The sequence below is a fragment of the Fusarium graminearum genome, chromosome 3, assembly GCF_000240135.3.
Source record: "Fusarium graminearum PH-1 chromosome 3, whole genome shotgun sequence".
NCBI lineage: Eukaryota > Fungi > Ascomycota > Sordariomycetes > Hypocreales > Nectriaceae > Fusarium > Fusarium graminearum.
In genome coordinates, this window is record NC_026476.1 from 7,135,772 (window position 1) to 7,147,716 (window position 11,945).

An 11,945-nucleotide genomic window follows, 5' to 3' on the forward strand; every position below is an offset into this window, starting at 1 on the left:
CCACCACAACAGCTACCCGGTAGCACCTTGACATTGCTGAAGTGTCAAGATTCACGCAACCATCACCTGTGGAGGCACTAGCTGTGTCCTACAGGGGGAGAGTTAGTGTCTTTGCCCAAGTTCAGGGGAAATCATAAGCGAGATGAATCTATTGGTCACGTATCCACTTGAATCAACAATCGTCAAAACAACATTATTCACGGTCATCAAAAGCACAACAACTTGGTAACTGCAAAAACAATGACCCTTGATTTCCAGGTAGAAAGTTGGATCCAGAAAATAGATCCCTCCTCAAACCGTACAGCACGAATGGAAGAGGCCGCAAAGCAGGAGCCTTTTCTCAAGCGTCGACGCCTCAACACTCTAAGATCGGACGCGTCGCGGAGTGAAAAGAGCATGGACTATGAAAGAAGTCTCAGGTCCTCGAAACGCGCTCCAAGTGACGATTACGAAACACCGCGCCCGGCGAGGCGAACGAGAACACCCAGAAGTGAATCTGGTACCTCGTTGCCTTTTACGCAGTCAGGCGCCTCACAGCAATCCGAGCTATCTTCACCTACCAAGCAACTGCGCGCCCTTCAACTTCACAGTAAAGGTGTCGTCGCCAAGCAACTAAGTGCCTTTCACGATAAACCTGCTGCATTAGAAGTTCTCCTCGACAAAATCGATCTGGTCTCTTCAGGAATTGGAATCCTGCCAGCATCTCACGTTGCACTGTTCAGTCATCTCGACAGGGACACTTATAGCGACTTCAAATGGACGCAACACCCAGTTCTCAGCAAATTCCTCTTTTCAAATGATCGCGATGAGATTGGCCATACACCTTCCCCCGAGACCGTCCAGTGGATTCTTCACGAGGCAGCTTTTTGCGATAACAAAGGCTGCTCCAAAACGGATTGGAACACCGAAGTCCACCATCGCGTCCTCACAGCCGCGCTGAGGCCGCAGCAGGGTCCGCGAAGAGATCAACTTCTCGACTTTCGACTTAGTAAAAACGCCTCCATAATCAACGAGTATCATGTCACGTCAGCATCTACGACAGTTGACTTTTGCATGTATATCGACCCCAAACAAGACAAAAGGACCAAGACTGTCGAGACTATCGAGACTATCAGGGAAATCCTTCCGATGGGCATGTTCAACCACGCAAACTTTAGCCCGCTCTCGGATAACCCCATCGCTGTCAGTATCGAGACCAAAGGGACTGGCGAAGGCTGGGAGAACGCCAAGCTCCAGATGGAAGTTTGGATGTCAGCTCATTGGCAGTTTCTTCGACAACTCCTTGAAATGCGACAGGATGCATCAACGAAGTTGTCTGTGTTGAGATCAAGAGCTGGTGAGATGAGTTTTTGCTCGGATAAGATCTGGGATCTACCAGAATTTATACCGGGAATTATCATACAAGGTCACGATTGGCATCTGGTTATCACGACTGCAGAGGGAGAAAAGACAATGTTCTGGCAAAAGAAGACGCTTGGAGACACATCGAGCTCAAAGGGGATTTATCAGATTATCTACAACTTGCAGCTATTACGGCAGTGGGCTCAAGAGGAATATTGGAAGTGGTTCAAGGACCTCTTGCTCGAGTGGCCACGGTCCAACGGAGAATTGGTCTTTTAAATAATATTTGTAATAGACCCATATTTCTCTAAGTTGTGCGTTGCTGGTTGCCGTCATCACGCCGCTAATCAGGATCAGGCTGCTGCATCTCGAAATCTTTTGCAAGTGTGTTGCTATAAATCCAGATATCGAACCTTCTAGAATAAAAATACAGAGTAAATCTATTTAGCATCAGGAATCTGAAGAATCACACGTTTATACCGTCTGATCGGATATGACCCCTTGTTGTTAGTAACTTGAAGAATGATATGCCACTCCTTGTCCACCGAACTGGGCTGCTCTTGTACCCAGTTGCCAAGCGCTGTCGAGATTCTAACAACCGGACCAAGAGTAACATTACTGAAACCTGCTTCATTGACTGTGAGCGTGCCGTTTGTACCAGATGGCGGCGACAATGCTTCGATCTTGAAGAAATTTGCATTAAGACTTGTCAAAAAGGGTAGTGCGCATTCGGCATAGGAATACCACTCAAAGGTAAGCCCGGATGTATCATCGCTATCGATGTTGTATGTCTTGCTGGCATCCAATATCATGGTGCCGTTGAGACTAACGTCGAATCGCAATGGCTCAGAATCTGTGGAGCCGTTGATGGAGATTTTCGGAGGATGAGCACCGTCTTCGAATTTGTCGACGATAGTCCACTGAATGCGCGCGGCAAAGTCATCCTGATAAGCATCGCGCCAACGCCAGATAGTGGCATACTGGCTCCTCCAGCTATCGCCATTGTTGTTGATCAAAGTGTCAGCCGAAGTTCCATACTCGTTGATTTCGGAATCTTCAGTAACACGGGCATATCGACCTCCCCATCCTCCATATTCAGGTCGTCCCGGGATATTAAGACCATTCTGGATCGTCCAGATGAAGCTGGGGCTATCGCCTTCCATCGTGTAAATAATCTTGGGATATTCAGATCCGAGCGGCCCAATACGAATGTTGGGAGTCAGCCAGTCGTCGAGAACCTTAGTTCTGTTGGCAGCATTGTTATCACCAGTGGAGATACCAGTCCATGTTCCGAGACTATACTCGCGATAGCCATGAACGTTGACGATGTAGAAGACGTCTGGCCACTTGACTCGGATGTATGCACCAGCATCATCTTGGTCTGAGATAGCGTAGACTCGAAGACGAGAGCGAAGTTGAGATGCGACGCGCTTTGTTTCCGTCTTGTCGATATGTTGCAGGGCCTGGGCTAGTGTGTTGGCTCCTCCCCAGAGACTAAGGTAGAGTGGTTCTTTAGATTCCCGCAGCGCCTTGACTAAGTTCTGGGCACCTTCACTGAGAGGTTGCTTGAGGGCAGCTCTGCCATATGACTAAATCTGTCAAATTTAATTCCTTGGTGGGACGAGGGTTACTGACAATGGGACCGGATGATATCTTGCTGATTAGATCCCTTGGATGAGGGTAAGGATTGTCGGGGTGAACATGCTGGTTGAGCTTCTCTACAACCTTGCCATAGACGTCAATAACCCTCTTGATCTCCCCAGGATGTGTCGCGTTCCTGAGAGACCATGATGTTACTGCCACAATTCCTCTGGTGTCAAATTCATTGGAGTAGAGCAGGTATCGGATCAAAGACATCGTATCATCAGGCTCGTTGAGGATGTCGGTGAGGATAAAAGTCCGCACTCGGTTGACCTTTGGTAGTGTCGTGAGATCAGTGGTAGACCCATGCGGTCCTGGGATGGCAGCGACCAAGCAGGCTTGGAGCCATAGTAGGGCAGAAACCAACTGGAAGATAGACAGTTCCATTATGCTACTGTCACGATACCATCAGGTACCCCCCCTCGGTGCGTGATTATGGGAACACCGGATTTATAGGCATGGTCTGAACTGGTTCCTGCATCGGTCTTTGCGGGGTGTGATCGTCCATACCTAACCCGACAATACCTCGGCCAGTGTGGCTGGTATATGGGGTAAACATGGAGTAAAAGCAGGAAAGTAGATTAAACATGGGGAAATTGATCCATTTGTCGGTGATGTATGTCGCAGTCGAAGTGGCTCTGGGAACACTAGCTTCCCCCGCATTCGGAACCGTGTATGATTTGCTACAACTCCGGAACTGTTAGTGATTCGTTGTATTTTCCAGGGCAATGTCCTCGATTGACTCGATGGACATCTCGAATGGCTGGTCTCTGGTGACAGGTTAGTTGCTACCCAGTAGCTAATATCAATCGTTAAAGGTTTGTATCACTGGCGTTGGGATGTAGGATACCGGGCTTGGCTGCGTCTTAATCCCAGACTAGATAGTAAGCTTTCATTTAATACGCATTTGACCAAAAATGGAGACAAAGTATCTTGTGTCTAGGTGGTACTAAAAACTCCCAAGTGTGCTCTCCATCATAAGTTTAGAAAACAACAACTTGCTCAATAGTGTAAACACCAACATGCAAATACCGTTCTGCTTTACTCCAAAGATGTCGCTCATGCCAACAACAGACGTTCAGTCATGTGTACCATCATGTCTTGATAGCCTTGTTTATCCATGTCAAAATCACAGGTTATCCAGATGTATTAGTAAGGGTCGTTGCTCGCTTTGCATAAGAAACACACCTTCAGTAAGCTAGTTGCAGATCAATTACCACAACCAGTCTTAATGGGCGCACAGGTGCGTCGCGATCTCGTCAATTATTTCGTCTTTCAATATGGCCTTGTTGTCGCTGTCATGATTGCTTTCCTCAATGGCCTCAACTCTCTCAGTCAATCCCTCCAGGTTCTCGTCGAGCTCAAGCACTGTGCCATCAACCGACTCTAGTTTCATGCTGGTATGGTGGGTTTCGCCTTGTAACTGCTCGACGTCGGATTCCACGGCCTCAAGTCGCTTCTTTAGTTGTGCATTATCGGATAGCGTCAAGGAATATGCAATCCGTAGTTCTTTGAGCTCGGCCAGGACAGAACCTATCAAATGCGTTGATGACGCTTGGCTGTTCTGTCGTAGTCGTTTCTTTGGGTTGGGCAGAGCTGATTGAGACCGATCGTCGTTATTGTCGTTGTCATAAAGTGGTGGCGGGGCATTGTTCTGGTGACCAGAGAGTTGAATTGTCTTCCCTCCTACACCACAAAGCATGCTAGTGAGGTGGTAGGGAAGCGGCTGTAAATGACCACGGTCGACGGCCTCGCTGATAGCGCGCAACACCGACAACGGTATCTTGGAAGCCGCGACATATACGCCACAGGACGTTACCCCGAGAGCATACGTATAGCATCAAGCACTTTGCCTGATTGTACTCGAATCGGTGCAAGGGGCGCATTCGCGGATGTCGGGGCGATGATGACGAGATTTCGTCCCGGTTTTAGCCTGAAGCCAAGCCGGACAGTCGTACAGTTGAGCTTCTTACGCACTGAACTTGGGATTGTCGGATCGAAGGTGTATATGAGTGAGTCGAGAGAGGAAGGGTCGATGATAATACATATTTGCGACAGACTGACAAAGCCCTTGAGATATATCGGAACGTATATCTTGAAGAGAGCGCTTCGCGTTTCGGCACAAAACTGCATGTCGAAAGTAATGCTGTGACTGGGCGGGTCGGGTTCGGCGATATGGTGCTGCTTCTGGTTTACTTCCCATTCGATGGCGGCAGGGATGCATGGCTCGACGTTCTGAGGTGAGGGAGACGACATTTCGGCAGCCAGTGGCTGTTACTAAAACTGTAAGCAAAGAGTACCAGGTTTGCTGACAGGCAACTTGTTTAGACTCCAGAGAATCTGCAGGCCCGAACAAGCCCCTTCCGCAGGTCCCGGTCCTTCTAAGAAAGGAGGCAAAGCGCTCATTTGGTAGGTAGAATTCGGAATTTTATTGACCTGCGGCGCGAGTTGCCGGCTCTTTAGGTGCGCTGCTGCTAGGGGTCGAGGAATGAGGAGTGACGACGTTAGCGAGGGGGAAGGTGTTCGCGGCTATCGTCTCATCTGTCGGCGATAGCGTTCGTGTCAGCGCAGAAGATATGGCGTTGTTGTGTCATTTCTCGTGATGCTGTGTGTGGTATTGTGTTGTTGGTTTGGAGAAGTTGAAATGGCAATCCGAGATGGAGAATGACGAAGTGTGGGGTACTTTGGGCCGGTGAATCCTCAAGGCACCCACCAGCCAATCAGTGGGTCCAACTCTATGAAGGTTTGATTTGACATAAACCTTTCCTGATTGGCTGCAGGGTATAATGCTGACTAAGCACACAACTCTGTAGGACTGGACACGCCCTTAGGTTATTTTCTCATCAAAATGCCACTTTTCCCATTTTCCATGTCAAGCAATCATGTATTTAAATGTACTTCTACTTCCCATAAGCTGAGGAGATGGCACTGGAGGATATGGATATCATCTTGGGGGGTGTCAAACATTCTGACATGTCCGGACATCTCTGTGTCTCATGTTATACGCAAGGGTGTTCTATTCACAACCATGAAAAAACTAGCCATGTTTCAATGCCTTAAAATTACAAATGCGTTGGATATACCCCTCCCCAGTTCTTCAGTCAAACATGACTATCATCTAACAAATTCGTCTGTTAAAATAACGGCAGGTCGATACGCGTTTCCCAGTCCAAGTTCTCTTTCTTCAACTCAATCCTATCAATACAAGTTCCAAAAACCTTATCCCACAACAGAGTTTGTTTTCCGTAATTGCCGCTTGTCTTCCAACCCTTGCGATGGTGAAGATCATGATCTTCAATGAGAAGCTCAGCATCAAACATGCGCAGAAGCCAGGTGAGTGTACTAGGAGGTGAAGTATTTATGCGTAGGCCACTATGACCAGACAACTCGGTAAACATGACATATTGATGGCATATCCACCACTCATAGAAGCCCATTGGAAATCCAAGAAACTTCAGAGAGAAGTAGGTCGCAAGCGGGATGACAGCGATATCGAAAATCTCCTGTTCGAAGTCGGCGTATAGTGTCAGGAGTGGGTTCGGGTGCTTGGTCAAGTGATGGGTGCGGTGAAATTTCCACAGACTGCCAACCTCATGCATAAGTCTGTGGTACCAGTAGAACCAAAAGTCTAGCACGATACCATAGAGACCAATCTCCAATGGTAGCCACAGCCAATTCATACTCGAAGGCGATTGATAGGTACGGTAGCTAAGGAATACCGTAAAGACTGGGCGGAAGCTTGAGGTAGCGATGAGACTCTTCATGACTTTTGTAACTCCGACATCGGGTACTCCATCCCTAGCATGTACATCGCCGTCCAAAAATCCCGTTATATGTCCGACTCGGCGCAAAGCATGGAGTTGGTGAACGGCGGCCACCTTGAAAGCAAGGCTATAGAACAAGAAGGCTTGCATTGGCGTGAGATTGTGACCAGTAAGTTTCACAATCAGGTGATGTATGGCGATCGGAACGAGCGAATGTACAAGAACCCAGCGATGCAACTGCCACTCTGGCGTGTAGGGCACTTTGTCTCCTTTCTGATGAACAGGCACCTTCTTATCCAAGGAGACGGGGTGAATGCCCAAGTATTCGAAGAACCAGTGCGATGTTGTCCAATTTTTTCGATCGGCAAGACGCCAGGTGGATTTCATAGAGTCTTTCGGATTGGCTCTTAGGGTCGAGGTTCTGATGGAGCTTGGCTTGAGGCGTGAGGAGCTAGGCTCACACACAGTGGTTGTGGATCGAGAAGCCATGTCGCTCGAGTCGGATTGTTCAGGTTCAAAGAATCTGAATGTTTCGCAGAACAAGATGGGCAAAGACTTGATATAGTTATTCTTGTGACATGCCCTTGTCAAATGAATATATAACCCTGTTCGTCTGGCTACTAGCCTTTATATGTATTGTAAACTCCGTTTCCATGATCAGCTAGCGAAAACTTACCGAGGCACTTGTGATATTTCTGGCATATGTCAAATCATGATAATGACCCTAATTCGTGATAGTTTGCGATGGTGGAGGGGCTCCAGATTCCAAATACGGCCAGATGTTGCATTCGTCATATCATACAATATGAAAATCTCAGCGATCTTTCTATCATTAGATGTAATTGCCTCGGCAAGATGTTCAACGTCATCATCTCCACCTGAGTTCAATACAGTGATTAGTCCTTGTATCCATTAGACGATATTTAAACCAACAAGATCACTTGCATGATTGGATACACTTAGAGACAAGCGTGGAGAGACCCTTTTTACCACTACCGAGCACGATTAGCTCACATCGCAAGCTAAACTAAACTTGTACCCTGCTTCCGAAAATCGTGACAGGCCTTAACAGTCACGAGTCAGTGTGAAGACACATGAAGACTTGCAATCAGGAAAATAGACAAATGTGATTTTCTTTTATCCTTTCATCCGTGCCAGGTGGTATCGTGCAACACTTGCAAATCACCATGTGATAGAAACAGACGGTTCTTCGTTTATTGGTATTGCACAGCGCAGCACCTTTTCACACCAGACCAGATACCAAGAGCAATAAGACGGTCGAGCTGCTCATGATTGTGACAAAAGTACTTGAGCTCTGCATCAACAACTTTGTTGCACCCGACTCACTATTCAAGCCGCTATGGCCATCAGATTCTGAGGGCAGTGTATAGTCCGGCGGAGGAGTCTCATATGTAGCCTCGAACACCAGACCGTCTTTGTTTGTCTCGTTTATGCGTGTACTGTTTTCGCGCACAAGGCTGCCTTCAAAGGAAAGACTGAAGGACAGGTCAAGTCTCCAATCATTCAACTCGTCGTCATTCATCAAATAATAAAAGTAACCGAGTTCAAATGGATCGTCAATCGAATAATCTTGAGTGCCTTGTTTGGCGCCGTCTCCGCAATTTGCCTGTCGTAGATTCATCCAGGGCCTTGCAGCATCGAGACTTGATTGAAGAGTGAAGGTCATCTTTGAGGCGCCGATGCCCTTCATTTCAGCCACGGCACCAGGCTTCAGCCAAACTGTAGGCGTCGTCGTGTTGATATGATCGTTGTGGGATACATTACTGCGTTGAAGTGGTTTATACTCCTGGGTTGCAAGGTCTGAGTTCCAAGCACATACATCGCTGAAGGTTATGTACTGGCTCGAGGCGGGCTCAGGCCTACTGGTATCCTGATCGAAGTTAAGCGGTGGTGGTTTCGTCTTGTAGACGGCACGGGCAGAGATACTGTCAATGTCAGAATTGGTAATCTTGGTCGACCAGTAGGCGGTCGTGTTTCTATGGCGGTTCGTTGCATCTGAAAGCGTATAGCGTCCTATGGAGGTGTCATAAAAGTATGTGCCACCGTAGGGCGTTCCAGAAACGACAAAATCGCTCGATCTAAGATGTACCCATCGTTGGTAAATGTCAATGTAGGACTCTGTGGCCCCCAGAGTCTGGTCAGCTGGTTGGAAGCCGAATAGTCTCCAATGAAAAGGGTTCGTATCTGTCGTGTTTCCTGTCGGAGCGACCAAGAACAGAGTTGGGTATACGTAAGTATTAGGCTCGTCATCAGCCATACCACATGCTCCAGGCCCCTTATCTAGCCAGGATGAGCTATTCGTGATGTGGTGCTGCACTGTCAAGGTGCCATTGTAGTAGAGCCCTGGGATGCCGTAGACAATTTCTCGTTCAGTCAACTGCTGACATCCACAGGTGTTTGGGTCGCATTTCCAGCCGGTGTCGTTCTCATCAAAGATACCGTTATTGTTATACGACCATGAATTAAATCCTGGGGGAGGGTTTTCGGCTGTGCCCCCTCCACTGCCACCTTCAGATCCGCCCCCGCCACTTGAGCCTCCACCGCTGGAACCACCACCAGAACCTCCCCAGGAACCTCCACCACGCCTAGCAGCGACTGTGTTCAGATACACAAGAAGAAGAACGATGATGTTGGACCGTAGACAGGCCTTCATTTTGAATGTGTCGGACATTGTCAATAAGAAATAACAAATGGGCTTGGCACGATTAAATAGTAATAATCCGTCCATTATTGTATGTCTTGAACCGATAATGTGGTGTACAATTCTTTCAGCTTCATCCAGGGATTAGCATCCTACTAGTAATTCCACCTCTGAACGTTGCAGAACTGTGCCTCAAGTTCCAGTCACCAGACAAGGATTAGAAGCGTGAATCATCCTTATTCGTCGCAATACCCCAGCCCTTTCATTTCCTAATTTATTTTTGACCCCCCTATGATCTCATCTCACTCAGCGCTCGCTTGTGGATTAAATGTCGCTGTAAACTTTAACTTTATTCTTCAACATCGCTTAGATGGATCTCGGCTTATTTATTAGACACTATTAAACGTCTTTATTTCATTAGCCTCTTGGAGTGGACCTTTTTTTTTTTTTTTTAAAAAAAAAAAAAGGACTGCGATAGCTATAACTAGGACTTATTAAATGTCTGCGGACTATGCCTTGGAAATGATCAAGATCTTGGCATGTCAGCATTGGGGGCTAAGCAGATGTCGATCCTTAAGAAGGACCATAAAAGTAATACGCAAAAGCAGCCGATCCCCATCTTTGTTTTCCACATTTTTAATCTCTCCATGATCCTCTTTCTACGATCGTCAGCCGGCCTCTCCAAGTTACAGAACACGAAAATAAAACCCAAAGGCTGTCATGTCCGACTTTAAGGATCTAAAAAAGGCGACCGACATAGATCCCAATGTCTGGTACCATCTAACCGAAGAATGGGTCGACGATTATAATGGAAATTTTACGGGCATGCTACAAACATACAAGGAAGATAGCGGGGATGACGGATTTCGTGTCTATGCTGTTAAAGACAGGAAGACATACTGGCAGTTTGTACGTACCATGGACAGAGGCACGATATCATGTCCAAGTTTTCTAACAGAGCTCTCAGCAACCCATCGACAAGGTACCAGGCCGATACTCCCTTCGATGCTCCGAAACGACGACACGAAAACAATTCGCCGTGTGTTATCGAGATTTCGAATCCGTCGAGAACCGACGCACACGCGCCTGTCTGGCTGACAGTGATGGGACAGAGTCACAACAATGGGATGTATCTCTATGGGGCACGAATACGACTGAAACATATTTATTTACAAATGTCGCAAACGGCACCAAGTATCACCTCGATGTGATTCCTGGTAACGCCGTCTTTATGAGCCCAAATCTCGACGGGTACCAAAAGAGGCAGCGTTGGCTGATGACCAGTGTCAAAAATGTTGACGATGACGCCTACAGCACTGTTTTCACAAACGTAAGTCTGACTCCAGGTATAAAATTCGATAGCTAAGAGATATCAAGCCCCCTCCAGAGTCAACACGTGATGCAGGGACGACAACAGATTCGTCGAGCGAAACAGCTACAGACTCTGCATCACCCTCATCCTCCGATTCTTCTTCCAGCAGCCTCTCAAGCGGCGCAATAGCAGGCATCGCGATAGGAGCCGTACTTGGCGTTCTTGCGATTGCACTATTGGGGTTCTTCCTCTGGCGACGCAAAAGACGAAACACTGGCCTTGCTGCTAAGCCTGATGAGGCGATGGGTAGCCACAACGGGGATTACACCCAGACTGGAGCTTACAAGCCATCAATCGATAGAACTCTCGCAAGCTCCACATCACCGGCACCTTTTCACGAATTGCATAGTACTCAAAACCCCGTTGAACTCCCGGCAGCTGAGCAGAGACACGAGCTGAGATAGATATCACTAAGGTTCTTGGAGTTAGCGGTGGAGTACGAATAGAGTTTCGGAACGGCAAATTACGTTCATGATGATCCTGGCGGCTGAAAAAGTATACAGGTTTGAGCAAAAGTATAAATACCCCTTTCATCTCTTATTTGAATTGGATGTCTCCTTGGCTTTTGACTCAAACGAACAACCACATCAACTTCTCTTTTCACAACCGCATGACTATTCAAGATATGTCGTTATTCTCAACAGCTTACCTCGTTCTCGGACTCGCGACTCTCGCAACATGCACCTCATCATGCACCTTTCAACCATCCTCGAACGCGACCCTCGAAAACTCCCCAAGAGCGTCACCTGGTTCTCCTTACGACCCGAATATCCTTTCTCAAGTCCCTGTTGCATCAGTGTGTAGCTGCTCCAACGCGACCGAGGAGCTAGCTTGTGCCAGGAGATACATCGACATTATTGATGAACAACTCGCCTTTCTTTATGCTCGACGTTTGGGATACGCCGCCATCGCTGGGTTCGCGAAGCACAGTCAGGGTGTGGAATTGAATGATCCAACTAGAAATGAGGCTGTTGCTGAGGGTATGGCGCAGAGGGTTCTTAAGTATGGAGGTACTAAGGAGGCAGGGAGAGTTATGGGTGGCGAAGGATGCCAGATCTATGTGAGCTTGGAGTATGAAGTGTCGCAGATCCAAGAGACTTGTGATCCTAAGTTTCAGACGGATGTCAAAAGAAACTGCAATTAAGCGGTGTAGAATTGATCTTTC

General features: G+C 47.6%; 7 protein-coding genes across 7 annotated transcripts; 3 read left to right on the plus strand and 4 right to left on the minus strand.

The window, feature by feature from the left end:
- Positions 1–240: 240 nt before the first annotated feature.
- FGSG_13953 (uncharacterized protein) lies at positions 241–1,620 on the plus strand (the record flags this gene model as incomplete). Its single annotated transcript, XM_011327472.1, has 1 exon — positions 241–1,620. One exon carries the CDS (start codon positions 241–243, stop codon positions 1,618–1,620), a length of 1,380 nt encoding a protein of 459 aa, XP_011325774.1.
- A 161-nt stretch (positions 1,621–1,781) lies between these two features.
- FGSG_11446 (uncharacterized protein) lies at positions 1,782–3,369 on the minus strand (the record flags this gene model as incomplete). The annotated part of the gene is made up of 2 exons (XM_011327473.1): positions 1,782–2,930; positions 2,977–3,369. The coding sequence occupies 2 exons, from the start codon at positions 3,367–3,369 to the stop codon at positions 1,782–1,784; spliced, it is 1,542 nt and encodes a 513-aa protein (XP_011325775.1).
- An 841-nt stretch (positions 3,370–4,210) lies between these two features.
- Positions 4,211–5,238, minus strand: FGSG_11445 (uncharacterized protein; the record flags this gene model as incomplete). The annotated part of the gene is made up of 2 exons (XM_011327474.1): positions 4,211–4,668; positions 4,815–5,238. The coding sequence occupies 2 exons, from the start codon at positions 5,236–5,238 to the stop codon at positions 4,211–4,213; spliced, it is 882 nt and encodes a 293-aa protein (XP_011325776.1).
- Positions 5,239–6,116: 878 nt separating this feature from the next.
- FGSG_13954 (uncharacterized protein) lies at positions 6,117–7,235 on the minus strand (the record flags this gene model as incomplete). The annotated part of the gene is made up of 1 exon (XM_011327475.1): positions 6,117–7,235. One exon carries the CDS (start codon positions 7,233–7,235, stop codon positions 6,117–6,119), a length of 1,119 nt encoding a protein of 372 aa, XP_011325777.1.
- A 754-nt stretch (positions 7,236–7,989) lies between these two features.
- FGSG_13955 (uncharacterized protein) lies at positions 7,990–9,438 on the minus strand (the record flags this gene model as incomplete). Its single annotated transcript, XM_011327476.1, has 2 exons — positions 7,990–8,885; positions 9,027–9,438. 2 exons carry the CDS (start codon positions 9,436–9,438, stop codon positions 7,990–7,992), a joined length of 1,308 nt encoding a protein of 435 aa, XP_011325778.1.
- Positions 9,439–10,128: 690 nt separating this feature from the next.
- On the plus strand, positions 10,129–11,184 carry FGSG_11443 (uncharacterized protein; the record flags this gene model as incomplete). The annotated part of the gene is made up of 3 exons (XM_011327477.1): positions 10,129–10,317; positions 10,367–10,738; positions 10,771–11,184. The coding sequence occupies 3 exons, from the start codon at positions 10,129–10,131 to the stop codon at positions 11,182–11,184; spliced, it is 975 nt and encodes a 324-aa protein (XP_011325779.1).
- A 274-nt stretch (positions 11,185–11,458) lies between these two features.
- On the plus strand, positions 11,459–11,924 carry FGSG_11442 (uncharacterized protein; the record flags this gene model as incomplete). The annotated part of the gene is made up of 2 exons (XM_011327478.1): positions 11,459–11,576; positions 11,611–11,924. 2 exons carry the CDS (start codon positions 11,459–11,461, stop codon positions 11,922–11,924), a joined length of 432 nt encoding a protein of 143 aa, XP_011325780.1.
- Between the last annotated feature and the right edge of the window lie 21 nt (positions 11,925–11,945).